General features: G+C 42.8%; 1 protein-coding gene across 3 annotated transcripts in view; it reads left to right on the top strand.

Annotated features, from left to right (window-relative positions):
• Positions 1–13,934, top strand: part of USP10 (ubiquitin specific peptidase 10) — a 52,089-nt gene extending 38,155 nt beyond the window's left edge. Inside the window, exons 8-14 of one of the 3 annotated variants that reach the window (XM_036440459.2) lie at positions 591–694; positions 1,558–1,657; positions 2,361–2,538; positions 5,644–5,809; positions 9,045–9,189; positions 10,866–10,931; positions 12,913–13,934. In XM_036440459.2, coding sequence (XP_036296352.1) covers positions 591–694; positions 1,558–1,657; positions 2,361–2,538; positions 5,644–5,809; positions 9,045–9,189; positions 10,866–10,931; positions 12,913–13,100 — 947 coding nt within the window. In that variant the 3' untranslated portion in view covers positions 13,101–13,934. The remainder of the gene's footprint in view (positions 1–590; positions 695–1,557; positions 1,658–2,360; positions 2,539–5,643; positions 5,810–9,044; positions 9,190–10,865; positions 10,932–12,912) is intronic. The other 2 variants (XM_036440460.2, XM_036440462.2) reach the window with 2 other exon arrangements.
• Positions 13,935–14,588: the final 654 nt, after the last annotated feature.

The following is a 14,588-nucleotide window of genomic DNA, read 5'->3' as shown; positions in this document are numbered from 1 at the left end:
ATATAAGTAAAATATAGATATCAGTTTTCATTTGATAAAGCTTTCCATGAGATTTCAAGTATATTAGATTGGCCGAACTTAAAATACTTTCTTTAAGAAGAGAGAACAAATTCTTTTAATAATTCCAGAGCTCCTGAAATGCTACAAAATTATCCCTCAGTTATAGCTTTGAAATTTAACTTGGAAAGACCATCAAATATATATAAAATAAATTTCTATACTTTAGGCATTTAGTTACCACAACTACATAATTTCTCCCAATGTAATTATAACCTTGAATTTTTAGAGCTGGCACGTCAAATATTTAGCATTTCTTAGATTAGGCTGCTAGAATTAGGTAGCCATACAAATGCAAATTAGTTACTTGTTGTTGTTGTTGTTGTTGTTGTTGGAAATGTGACCAGCCCCAAGATACTAAATTTGATAAATTCAGTCTTATTGGGAGGAAAAATTTTTTAAAAATAGATGTTACTATACCTATGCTATTTTCAGCATTGGGTGGATGTGGGAGGGAGTTTTGATGATTTTGCTTTTTGTCATTTTTAGGCTTCCTTTTTGTTATGAACATCTATGTTCTGTTTCTGTTGCAGCTCTTGGGGATAAAATCGTGAGGGATATCCGCCCTGGAGCTGCCTTTGAACCCACATATATTTATAGACTCCTGACAGTCATCAAGTCGAGCCTGTCTGAAAAGGTTTGGGACTCCTCTAACGTAGCCGCTGGAGGGTTGCCTTTTACTCCATTTTATGCCTTAACTATTGCTTATTCAGGGCTTGCCCTCTTTGTAAGTGCTGTGATGGGTGGGTGTGTTCCATAGATTTAGGCTTGTTATGGAGTAAGTTGGTTGGATTCATTTAACGAGGTTGGTGATAATCATAATTAGAACCAACGTATCATTTACTGTGCACCAAATATTGTAAGTTCTTTTGTATATTAACTCACTTAACCCGGTGAGGAGCGTATGATTATTCTCTCCTTGTTATGCTTGAGAAGAGTGAAGTCACTGCTTAAGGTCACACAGCTTATACATGGGCAGAGCACAGCTTTAGCTTCAGCTCCTTAATCCCTGCCAAGCTGCCTTTGGGTCCAAAGGAGGCATTTGTGGCTGTTGATCTCAGGACTCCCAGCGTGAATGAAAACCCGGTGCTTGTGTATGGAGGTGGCCCCAAACAACGAGTTCTTGTTCTCCTATTTGATTTAACAAAACACCAACTTTGAAATAACTTTTCTTATAAAGGCAATGCATATTTATTGTAGAAAATTTCATAAATACAGAAAAGCATAATAATAATAATAAAAAAACATTAGTTCTATCATTTGGATATACCTGTTTAATCTGTCTCTCCTTTTCTCCGTCCTCCCCTCTCCTTCCCGATCTCAGCTGTCCAAAGAAAAACTCAAATGTTTGGGGGAGGAGGGGAAATACTTTACATGAGAATGTGTTGAAAATTTAAGAGGAAGCATAGTTTGAACATGCAGGTAGTTACATTCCCTGCAGGTCTTAGATAGTGATCATAGGAGTCAGATGGAATTAATGTGGTCATATGCCCTTTTCAGGGTCGACAAGAAGATGCCGAGGAATACTTGGGCTTCATTCTAAATGGACTTCATGAGGAAATGTTGAACCTAAAGAAACTTCTCTCACCAAATAATGATAGTAGGTTATATGTATTTGCAACAAAAATGTGTGAGGATATTTTCTTAAGAATTATTTATTTTGCCGTAGCTGGTTTGGCTCAGTAGATAGAGCATGAGCCTGCAGACTGAAGGGTCTCAGGTTTGATTCCGGTCAAGGGCACATGCCCGGTTTTGGGCTTGATCCCCATTAGGGGACTTGCAGGAGGCAGCCAATCAATGATTCTCTCTCATTATTGATGTTTCTATCTCTCTTTCCCTCTTCCTTCCTCTCTGAAATCAATGAAGATATACTAAAAAAGAAGAAAAAAAGAATTATTTTTATTTTTAATTCTCACCCAAGGGTAGTTTTTTTTCGTTGATTTTTTGAGAGAGAGAGTGGGAGGAAGGGGTGGGGGAGAAATAGAAAGATACATGGATTAGTTGCTTCCTGTATGCAGTCCAGCCGGGGCTGGGAATTGAACCTGCAACCCAGGTAAATGCCCATGATCAGGAATTGAACTGTGACCTCCTGGTGCATAGGTCCACACTCTGTCACTGAGCACACTGCCCGGGCCATAGTGTTTGTTCTTGGTGTAGAGTCTTAATGCAGAACACACCCTGATTTTGTTCATAAAACTATATAAATGACAAATCTCTGTAGGTGATGTATGTTGAACTTTTTTTATTTTAATGTTTTTGCTGTTCTTGTGAAGAGTATCCTAAGCAGACTGTCTGTTTTCCAGAACTTCCTATTTCCAATGGACCCAAAAGCTACTCAGTGAATGAGGAAGAGCAGGAAGAACCAGGTGAAGGAAGTGAGGACGAATGGGAGCAAGTGGGCCCCAGAAATAAGACTTCAGTCACTCGCCAGGCGGACTTCATTCAGACCCCAATCACTGGCATTTTTGGGGGACACATCAGGTTCATGTTTTTCTGGAATATTTTAGTATTTGCCTTTTTCAAGGTTTTGAGATTTTGCTAAAAGGGGGAGGTATAAGACTTGTCCTAAGACATTTTGACTTGCTGGTTTCCCTTTACACTTCAGTGTACTCTCCTCTTGGACTTCTAATAAGTTCTCTTGCCAGCTGCCACTGCTTTCATGCTACCCATTGTGGCTTTTCGGTAGAGGGCGCTGTACCCACGGAACCTGTCTGCTCCCCCCCCCCCCCCCAATTCCTAACTCCCCTCCATCAACATTTACATTCCCTCAGCCCAACTGTTCACAGCTAGGTTGGAAGGGAAGAGAAGAAATTATGTATCCCATTGGAGAAATTGTAGGCACTGGACCAAGTGAGTTAAAAGTTAAGGGAATGCCGAAACCGGTTTTGCTCAGTGGATAGCACATCAGCCTGCGGACTGAAAGGTCCCAGGTTTGATTCCGGTCAAGGGCATGTACCTTGGTTGTGGGCACATCCCCAGTAGGCGGTGTGCAAGAGGCAGCTGGTCGATGATTCTCTCTCATCGATGTTTCTAACTCTCTATCCCTCTCTCCTCCTCTCTGTAAAAAAAATCAATAAAATATATTAGGAAAAAAAAGTTAAGGGAATGTGGGAGAGCTGCTTGTACATGAGGAGGACATGTGACCTCGCCTGGAGTACCTGGCACCTCCTGTACCCCAGTTTCCTACGCCAGCTGCTTTACATGCATTCACCAAATCCCCCTAAAAGGCTTTTATTTATATAATTCAGCCATTGAGTACTGCCATGATGTTGAATGAGGGAGAGTTACTCATCTGGTCTGAAAGGTTCTCATTATAGCACATTTCCTCCCTGAAGGCCTCACAACAGAGCCTACCAGGGTGATTTGTTAGTGAGACTCTCAGCATTCCGTTGCCCCAAATGTTGTGTATCCACAAGAAATAATACCCTCTACAGGGTATTATTCAATAGGTTTAGTTCAATCCCTGCTCTAAAACAACTTAGATTGAGTACCTTTTCAACAGGCTAATGAAAAGCTCAGAAAATGTGCACTGACTTCTCACAAACTAGTCAGGGATGCTGGAGGACTGGATTTAGAAGCCAGTTGTGCCATGTGACCTTGAACAAGTCACTTCTGTGCCCTTTGCTGTTAATTACTTCCTGGGCCCCTTTCTATTCTGGAGTCTCCCGTGTCAGCCTGTGGTCAGGCGTGCTCGGGGGAATGCCCAACCTCCGATCGCTGCCGCTGTAACTTGTTTTTGCCAGATATGGCTCCTTGGGTTGGGCCATGTTGGGAGGAGAGAGCAGGGGTCCAGGCCTGTGAACAGCAGTGAGAAGAGGCTGAGTGTGCCCTGGGCTCTCCATTGGGCCAGCAGCCTGATGTTAGCTTCTTGGGGCACTCACTAAGGGATGGGAGAGAGGGTGATGTGTAGACAGAGTATCATATTTTTGCCCAGGTGTAGTGTCAGAATCATGGCTACTGTTGGCCAACATACCCACGTTCCCGAGTTCGTCTGAGAATGACCCCTGGGAAAAGCCACAGTCCACTTTGTGGCATGTCTGGCTTGGCCTGAATGGCTCTGTCATGGTCCCTCGCCTCAGCCTCTGGGTTCTTTCTGTTGAAATTGATTGTTGATATGTCTTTTTTTAAAATGGCAAAGGAAAGGAAAGGAGTTATTTCTTATAATTTAGGAACTATTCTTTGCATAGTAGCTATCGTTAAGTATGATTCTCTATTCAAACAAGTGGAAAGGTTTTCTTCTAAAATTCCCCCTGTTCTGGTGGCTTTTCAGTTTCCACAGAAAGAATCTTTATTTGTTTGTTTTTTAAATCTTTAGTGTTGAAAGTTTTACATATATTCCCTCAGAAAGAATCTCTCTCCACCCTTTCCCTCCAGGATGCTTTTGATTAACTCTAGGCCCTTTGAACCAAGAGGACCACTTCTTGATTTCTTCCCCAACTTCAATTAGTGGTTTTCCCACTACTCTTTGGAACCAAGGGAGGGGACGAGTGTGGACATGCTTCCTCAGACTGTGTTGGGAAAGCAGGGTATGAAAATCAAACCCTAAGCAGAAAAGCTTTCAGCTCACTCTTCATGTGTCTGCTCTAAGAAGTCTGAATATCTAGCCACACCCGTTTTATTCCATCTACAAACTAGGTCACTCAGGCTGCAGAAATAGAATCCCTTGTTGAACTCTTGGAATATTTCCTTGCTGAGGCTAAGTGACAGATGGGCCCAACACACAAGTTTTACTCAGAAAAACTTAGAAAAAGAAAAATGAAATGAGAAACCAGCTAAGAAAACAAGGTTGAATTGGCATCCTTCTTCTTGAGGGAGGTAGCCCTGTTTCCTGGAATGTTAACTTGTTTTTTATTATACGCATCCTGCTCCTCTTCTTTGTAAGTCATTTTTATAGGGGAAAATGCCATTAAAAATATTCTGTTTACCTTGAGGTTTCCTCTCTTTTATTAGCGCAGGCTGCGATACTTTGAGAAAATGAAATGTGTCAGCATTTTGAGGCCATTTTAGATAGTCACATTTATTAACTGGTGTATTAAATAAAATGTGGAGTGGAAGTGAAGGAGTTCGAAGGTGAAATATGCTTTCTTCAGAGCCCTTCAATAGGAAATTGTCAACTGCTGGATTTAGTTGCTAGAAATACTTAGGCATGGCAATCAGAAGAATTATAATTTTTTTTGTTGTTAATCCTCCTCCGAGGATATTTTTTCATTGATTTTAAGAGAGAGTGGAATGGAGGGGGAGAGAAACATTGATGTGGGAGTGATACATTGACATATTGCCTCCTTCATACACCTGACTAGGGCTGGGGATCAAGTGGCAATCAGTAGGTGCCCTTGACCAGAATCGAACCAGGCACCTTTCAGTCCATGGGGTGACGCTCTATTCTCTAAGCCAAATTGACTAGGGCCAGAATTATTTTTAAATTCAGTATATTTTTGGCTTTTCTGTTCTCGCTGGTCTTCTGAAGGTGATTTTGAATAATCTTATTTTCAGTGTTTATTCCTCTTCTCCTGTTGGATAATCTTAAGAGAAAGTGGGAAGGAGTGGTCTCTTAAAGTTTTTTGTTTTTGTTTTTTCAATTTTTAGGTCCGTGGTTTACCAGCAGAGTTCAAAAGAATCTGCCACCTTGCAGCCATTTTTCACGTTGCAGTTGGATATCCAGTCTGACAAGATCCGTACTGTCCAGGATGCATTGGAAAGCTTGGTGGCAAGAGAATCTGTCCAAGGTTATACCACAAAAACCAAACAAGAGGTATATTCACGGTTGATCTTGAACCTGTCTACTGAGGCACTTGAGTATGGTGGAAAGAACACAGAATTAGGAATGAGGACAGGTGGATTTGAGTTCAGCCTCTTAAATCAGTTGCTTAACTTTTTTGGACTGAGATTTTTCACATTTTTAGATGAAATGGTTGAAACAGTTGATTCTAACAATCTCCTTTAGCTCTGAGTCACATAGCACAAGGGAACAGTCTTGGGGATTATTTATCCTGAGTTGCATTTAACTTTCTGGCTATCTAATCATGGGACCACAAAGTCAGTGCTACCCCTAGCAGAGGCTGGTGGCTTGTTTATATTCCTGATATCATAGAGCACAGTTTCACGAGATTACTCAGGACATAAAAGAGATTCATAGCACATCTGTTTTGCATTTGATTGTAGATCTTCCAGGATTGTTCTAGTGCCTTTTGCCCTTTGATTTGATCTGGAAAAGATAAAAGTCTTTCAGCCTTCAGGAGTGGAGACACAGATTGTAACTTTAGTGTGGTGCACCTGTCAGCTCAATCTGGAGAGAGGGGTAGATTCTGCCCTTTGAGAGCTTCCTAGTTCCTGGCTGCCCAGATGTACCAGTTTATGCCTGTTTCCAGCCCTTCAGTTGAGAATGTCTTCTCCATTCTCCTAAATTGTGGCAGTGAATTCATACACATCTATTGGGAAATGAGTGCAGGCTAGTGATGGGCAGTGCTTTTTTGAACAGTTTGTAGTATTCCTATGAAGCTTGATTGAAATAATAGTGTGCGGTGACTGCAAAGTGAAGAATGACGTCCCAGAGTAGAAAACATGCCACCTCCCCACATAGCTGAGGTGGATATAGCCTTGCCTTGTGACTCGTGACCTGAGTGAAGAACAAAAGTAGGATGTGTTCCTCTGGGGACTTCAGTGCATCTGGGGTCTCCTGCATTGGATTGGTGAAGCCAGCTCTTGGGGATTTGCAGAAACTATGCCTAATTCTCCACCATATTTTCTGATTCTTCCTTCTCCTGAGCAGTTTTTCTTAAAATTTAAAAATGATGGAAGCCAGTGTCAGAATCTTGGCAGTTGGCTTTGTGAATAGGCTAAGCAGATTCTAGGGGTGGGACTTAATGGAAGAGAAAGCTAGTGGGCACTGTTTCAGGGAGGTGCTTTGTGTGGCAGGAATGTGACTTGGTTGTGGGGCTCTCCTCAGCTTGTTCTCTGGCAGCTGTGACTCCGGAGGTGGATGCACTGTCCTGGCCACGGGGGCACTCTTCCTGCGCTCTGAGCCAGCTGTGCAGGGCCGCCTACTCGTCCTGCTGCGGAGGCAGTCCCTGGGCTCTTGGGAAAGCCCTTTGTGATGTATCTATTGTTCCCGCTGTTGCTTCTGCTGCAGTTAAACTTGGAGTTTGGGGAGGTGGTGGAATGGGAGGTTCGGATTGAGATAGAGGTGGTTATTGGACTATTGTCAGAGAATGCTAAGGAAAGATGATTTGTTCTTGGTGGCTGGCTGAGAGAAAAGATTCAAGAAAGAAGTGGATTTTTGGCAGAGCTTTGAAGATTAAAAAGAACAATTCTAACTGTTCTAGTCCATGGTTATGATGGTTATGTGGTTATCAGATAAGAGAATACTCAGAAAAGCAGATACTTGAGGAAGGGACATTTTGGACAACTTGTGGTATCTGTAAAGAGCAAATAACACAATTTCTGTAATGTGGTTTTTTTTTTAAACTTTTAAAAATACCAAATTTTTGTTTCTAATGTTTTTATTGATTTTAGAGGCGGGGGGGGGGGGGGGGGAGGGAGAGGGAGAGGAAGAGAAACATCGATGGCACATCAGTTGGCTTCCTCCTGAATGCTGGCACTGGGGATTGAGCCTGCGGCCTGGGCATGTGCCCTGACCATGAATTGAACTGGTGACTTTTTGGTCCAGGGGATGACACTCAACCAACTGAGCCATTCTGGCAAAGCCCAAGTTTAACTTTATTATACTTTTAGGTCGTGTGTGTGTGTGTGTGTGTGTGTGTGTGTGTACATAGGATGATGGTTCATGGGAAAATGTGATTGGGGTCTGCTTTTGCTGAGTGATAAGAAAGTGTGCCTCCACTTGTCTAGAAACCCAAAAACACATTTAAGAATTTCAGATTAGCTACCTAGTGAACTGCTTGAGGTTTAGCAGTGAACTGCCAAGCATCCAAAATGGAAACCATCCCCACACGACATGATTTAAAAGAACATTTAAAAAATATATATTTTTATTGATTTCAGAGAGGAAGGGAGAGGGGACAGAAACATCAGTGATAAGAGAGAATTACCTATTGGCTGCCTCCTGCACGCCCCCTACTGGGATCAAGCCCTGCAACTCGGGCATGTGCCCTTGTCCGGAGTCAAACCTGGGACCTTTCATTCCGCAAGCCAACACTCTATTCACTAAGCAAAACCAGCTAGGGCACACCAAGATATTTTGAATTTAATTGCATCTATAGATGCTTATGGCGTACAAAAGGTTAAGGTAAGAATGACAGGTCTCTACACTGAGAAGCATCCCAGAGACACTTCATTCCAGCTCTCCCAGTTCTCAGGTGAGGAACACGGAGCCATCATTCCTAGTTTCATACTTTTCATTCAGTCACAGATTCTGTTAGATACAGAAACACTCAAATATAAAGACACGGTGGCCATGTTATCTTTTCTTAAAGAGTTTATACATATAGAGAACAATAAAGGAATGAAGTATTGTTTGTGAGTTTGCATTTTAATAAGCACTCATTAGATTTGTGAAAGTATATATTAAGTTGCATTTAATAAAAAGCATTTATTAGAAGCTATGAAAGGGTTAGAATAAGTAGTTTTAGGGTTAAACCATCTAATTCAAGAAACATATAAGCCTCAGTTTTATCAATACTGTGAGAGTTATTAAAAAAACAAGGTAATAAATATATAACTCAAGATACCACTAAGTTAGCTTTTTTACAGTTATGCCAATTTGTCATTAGTGCCACAGAGCAAAGATTGTTAGCATGAGTTCACAGATGGGCTCAGGCACCCAAGGAATCCTCTGCAGTTGTGTTTACAGATATACATGCATTTTTCTGAGAAGGATGCCAGTGGTTTTCTAAGGTGTTGAAAAGATCTCACAACCCCAGAAAGGTCCAGAAGTTCTGCCATGCACTATAAGGTCTTTGAGGGGAAGGGGCGTGGCCTCTGCCGCCTGGAGTCAGATGGCCTCTGGACCTGTGTGCTTTGTGTCCCAGGTCGAGATTAGTCGGAGGGTGACCCTGGAAAAGCTTCCTCCTGTCCTTGTGCTGCACCTGAAACGATTTGTTTACGAGAAGACTGGCGGATGTCAGAAGCTTATAAAAAATATTGAATATCCTGTGGACTTGGAAATTAGTAAAGGTGAGAACTATGTAAGGCAACAGCGTTTATGGTGACAGTACTCCTGGAAACCAGTGGGCATTTGACACATGAGCATTTCTGTAGAAGGTCAAGATTAAGAAATTTCCTGACTTTTAATAGACCTTTTTTTCAAATTCATTAAAATGGCTTTTTAAAAATGTAAAAATAAAACATATAATCTTACTAGATTAGAAAAAAATAGGTTTTATCCATCAAAATGAGTATCAATTTATAGATTAATGGTGCAGAATAATTTTTCTTATACTACATATTAACAACTGTGTGGATCAGCCTGATTAAATGGCCTTTTTTTTTAGTGAATTGGGAATGTTCTCTATAGACCACAGGGGATTTCTCTGACCCAGTTGCATAACATACCTGTTAAGTTTGTGTGTTGCCACGAGTTTCCATCGGTAACCTGGGCTTAGCAGCGGTGGCACATTCTGGCAAAATCACCAAGTTCGACTTGTCTTGCTATAAGTGCAGCTTGAAGCAACTTTCCTTGAAAGCTTCAGAATTGGTGAAAAATGTTTTCTGATAATGAAGCTTGATGAGGAGCAACACAAGTTAGAGGTGATTCTCCAAATAATCAGAGTGTCTGGAAAACAGGAAAGAGGATGGGATGGTGTCTCCGGGTTGGGTAGAGCCCTGGGTCCCTGTCACCTTCCTTGTCTCCCTTCCCTCCCCACAGCACGGCACCCACTCGCCCTGCCTTTTGGGCCAGTGACGCAGGAACTGGTGGGTGGCAGCCTGTGCTTATGCTCGGCTTCTATACCCAGGGATGTCCCTTTTCTTCCTGTGGCTGAAAATGGATCCTGTGCCAGTCTATGGCCCCCTCTCCTCCCATAGTGAGCTACTCCATTCTCAGGCAGCATGCTTTTCTGGTTCCATCTGAGGACCAGAACAAGGAAGAAACTCCAGCCGAGAATCACATATTGGGTCATCGTCCCAGTCTGCACGGCTTTCAGGAAACAGCACGCCAATAGTGACCCACTCTTGCACCTCTCCTCGCCCCCAAATTAACCACCTCGTTGGACTGACTTGTGTGGTTTCTTACAGACACTATTTGCATGGCTTTTCTCGTTACGTGTATTTTTATATCAGCTGCCACCTCAGATTCTTTCTAGAAAGAGAAATGACAGAGCTAAGAAAAGAGAAGGAGCCAGTAATCTCCAGGTGAACTCTTCCCAGCATTGGAGTGGTGCTTCTGTAAAGGGGAACTTTGTGCTTTAAGGACGAGGGGGTCTGGCCTGCTCCAGCTGGCAGTCGGACCTCTTTGGAGAAGCCATATCACTGTTGTGTAATTGAAGCTTTGTGTCCTGGCTCCCATGTAAAATATTTTACTGCCCAGGTTTTCTAAGACTGTTAAGAGGGCATCCCCCCACACACACTTTTTAGAGCATCTGCTTTTAAGGGGTTTCTAGCATGAGCTTAATAGTTTCAGTATGTTACTCATACTTCTTTGATGGATTGATTGCTGATTATGTCTTTTACTATACTGCACAGCTAATTTTCTTTGTGGGTCACTTTTTATGCAAATAAGGGAATAGAGTTTTGTTTCCCTGGTCCACCAGGTATTTCTGTGAGCGGAGACTTGTTAGTTTTTTGCTTCTGTTACTCTGAGACTCTCTGTAAGTGCTTTTATAGATTGGAGCTGTTGATATTTTGTTTTTCAGAGCTGCTTTCTCCAGGAGTTAAAAATAAGAATTTTAAATGTCATAGAACCTATAGATTATTTGCAGGTAAGTAAATTTGTACACTAATTCCCCATTAAAGCAATGATAAAAGAGTTTCTACTCAGGCATAATTTTGCCATAATGCCACTTAACATAAAGAATAGATTTCACTATCGGTATTGCTATAGAATTTTAAGTCAGGCAATCATTTGAAAATGTGTGTTTTACCTGAAATTTGGTGCTTAGAATTTGACAAAATACCCTCTTGGCTCTAAACTGAGCCCAACGTAAGACCATAAGACCTTGTTTGACATGATCGTTTCTGTCTCTGAGACAGAAGAGAAGGTTTCAGCCGCCAGGCTGGCGCTTTGAGAATGTGACCTTTTCCTGCTGCCGTGTGGTACCTGTAGTACATGGTGCTTGGAGTGGCTGTGACACGGAGTCACCCAGCTGGTTACGAGTCTCAAACTGTTCATATGGCACTGAGGGTGTGTGTGAGAAGGTGGCCTGAGGTCACATGCTTCTCAGTCAGTCATGGGAATCCCCCTCTGGGGTGGGTGAGAGGGGTGCTGGACAGCCCTGTCCCAGAACCAGGAGCCTGGAGCTCCCTGTGGTTCCAGCTTGTCTTCTAGGCCTTTCCCCCCATTCTTTCTATTCTATAGCCTGCGTCTCTTGTGCCTTGAAGCTGTAATCTCTTTTGACAGTTATTTGCAACAATTGAGTTTGCTCTTCTGGCTGTCTTTATTAGCATTTTCTAGCTTCTTTGTCATCCTTCCTTCTGTGTTGCCTTCGGTGAGGTAGATGCTGTGAGTCATCATACAATAGAAGACGTTTCATAGAATACTTAGGATTCTCATCTTTTCATGTAATATAGCATTTTCCTATATCACAATCAGTTCCATGAAAAATCACTTATCCTTTATAATAAAAAGCTAATATGCAAATTGACCAAACAGCAGAACGACTAGTTGCTATGATGTGTACTGACCACCAGGGGGCAGATGCTCAACGCAGGAGCTGCCCCCTAGTGGCCAGTGCACTCCCATAGGAGTGCTCAGCCAGAAGCAGGCTCACGGTGTGGGCAGTGGTGGGGGCCTCTCCCGCCTCTGCTGCAGTCAGACATCCCTTGAGGGCTCCTGGACTGGTTGAGGGCACAGGCTGAACTGAGCACCGCCTCCTCCTATCTCCTCCCCCACCTCACAAATTTTGTGCGCCAGGCCTCTAATTGTAATATAATTCATTAATTCCTTCTAGTGGGTATTTAGGTTCTTCCAGTTTTTCATTGTTATAAAATTTGTGTCTAAGATCCTGATACTCTCTTTTAGAACAGTCTCGAAGTGGACTTGGCTAGATCAAGGGCATGAACTTTTTGTAGATCTCTGGGTGTTTTTTCAGATGTTGATTATTTTTTTTTTTTTAAATTAAAAAAATATATATTTTATTGATTTTTTACAGAGAGGAAGAGAGAGGGATAGAGAGTTAGAAACATCGATGAGAGAGAATCATCAATCAGCTGCCTCTTGCACACCCCCTACTAGGGATGTGCCCGCAACTAAGGTACATGCCCTTGACCAGAATCGAACCTGGGACCTTTCAGTCCGCAGGCTGATGCTCTATCCACTGAGCCAAACCGATTTCGGCTGATGTTGATTACTTTATACTGTGGCTCTGTGGGGGTGTCTTTCATGTTCTAATTTCTAGTGTTCTCTCTAAAGTATTAAATATTTAGAATATTCAGCTGGCTGATAACCCTTGCCTAAAGGGCTGACACATGGAACAACCTTATTTTATCAGCATTTTGTTTTATTGTTTGTGATGTATTGAACATTTAAAAGATGTTAAGATGTATGTGTATACCCTTTTATTGTAAATTGTTTAGGTCTTTGTGTTTGAATAAACTGCCTGTGTCGTTAAGTTCTCTCTCTCCCGCCTATTTTGGTAAGTGTCTCACAAGACAGACAGCTTTTTGGAGGCAGTCAGGGGTGTGTTTAAGCTGTTGGTGTGCAGTGCTTGTCTCACTGGGTCCCCCGCTGGGCCTCTCTTCCAGTGGTCTACCATCACGGCAGCAGTGCGACGGGCGGTCACTATACTACGGACGTCTTCCAGATTGGTCTGAATGGCTGGCTGCGCATCGATGACCAGATGGTCAAGGTGATTAACCAGTACCAGGTGGTGAAGCCCGCTGCAGACCGCACAGCCTACCTCCTCTACTACCGCCGAGTGGACCTGCTGTAACAGCCCTGTGCTGTGTGCCCACATCTGCTTGTAGAACACCAGCTCTCACTCACTTCCTTCCTCTCTCTAGTGGCTCTTTAGAGAGAGACTCTTCCTCCCTTTTGCAAAAATGGGCTAGAATGCAAAGGAGATGCCTTGGGTTTGTGCACAACATAGTTTATGGTGTCTTCTAACTTCCAAATCAAAATCACTTGGTTGAAATAGACTGTCGCTTGATTTAAGAAAATACACAAAAATCCATAATTTTGAAATAATGCCGATTCCTGAGTTGGAAAGGAACTTGCATTTGATTCCAAGTCTGATTGCTCTGGTAGGATGAATTCTGCACCAGCAATGACACTTGTAAATTTGTGAAAATGAATTTTATCTTTACTTAAAAAATGAGTTTTTTAATCCATCACACTTTCTTCCCCCCACCCTTTAGTTTTTGATAAATGATAAAAATGAGCCAGTTATTGGAGAAGAAACAGATCTTCAAAAGAAATAAACACAAAAAAATGAGTTGCTGGTTCCTAATAGGAAAAAAATACATTTTAATAATTGTGTGACGAGAAACTGCTTACGTACACATTACAGATCAAACATTTGGAGTTAAGGTGTTAGTCACATAGATGGGTGATTGTAACTTTATTGCCATTAAAAGATTTCAAATTGCATTCATGCTCCTGTGTACACATAATGAAATACGGGCAAAATGATGACGATTGATCTTAAGTCCACTCTTTACTTTTGCTGCCTGCTCTTCTCTAATGCTGCGTCTCCAGTTGTACACAGTTAGTGATGCCTAGGATATCAAGTTGTTGCCCATCAATAAAAATCACTAAGTTGGTCTAACACTGGGCGTGGTGTTTCTTTGACTGAGTGCCTTTTCCAGCGCCTGGGATGCAGGCTGCTGGGTAAGCTGGCGGGTGTGAGAGCACCGCACCAGGACTCAGGCTGCGCTTGTTTGATGTTTCCCAAGTGAGAACGGGAGTGATTTGGGTAAATGGGTTTGAATCTCCAAATAGCAGAAAAGGGAAGTGAAGTCTTCCACAGTTGTTTCTGTGCCGTATCTAGCCCCCTCGGGTCCCCCTCCCCCGTTCCCTTCCCCACTCCCACATTATCATGTCACCAAAGTGGTGGGTTTTGATGGGCCTATCATCTCTTGTGTGCCACTGGGGCATCCTGGCCCCGGACGCCACCCTGGCATTGCAGAAAGGAAGCCTTCCTGGACTGAAGAGGAGGTGGAGAGGAGGGATGGCCACACTCGGGCCACCCCCATGGCTCTTGTGCCACTAGTGTCCCGCTTTGGCTCATACAAACAATTCATAGAAATGTCCTTGGAGCTCCAGAGAAACGGTTGTACTTGGTCTGAGCTGCTTCCCAAGCTCTTCCTCCTGCCACTTGGTGCTCCCTGTGCACCTCCCACATTCAAGCTCACAGTCCCGTCACTGGCCACGTGGCCTCGTCACCCTGTTGTAACCCTGCTCGATTCACTCAGCCAGCTTA

This window comes from Pipistrellus kuhlii, unplaced genomic scaffold (assembly GCF_014108245.1).
Source record: "Pipistrellus kuhlii isolate mPipKuh1 unplaced genomic scaffold, mPipKuh1.p scaffold_m20_p_17, whole genome shotgun sequence".
NCBI classification, from domain to species: domain Eukaryota; kingdom Metazoa; phylum Chordata; class Mammalia; order Chiroptera; family Vespertilionidae; genus Pipistrellus; species Pipistrellus kuhlii.
Note: the sequence above shows the minus strand (reverse complement) of the source record. Positions and strands in the feature narration are given on the sequence as shown.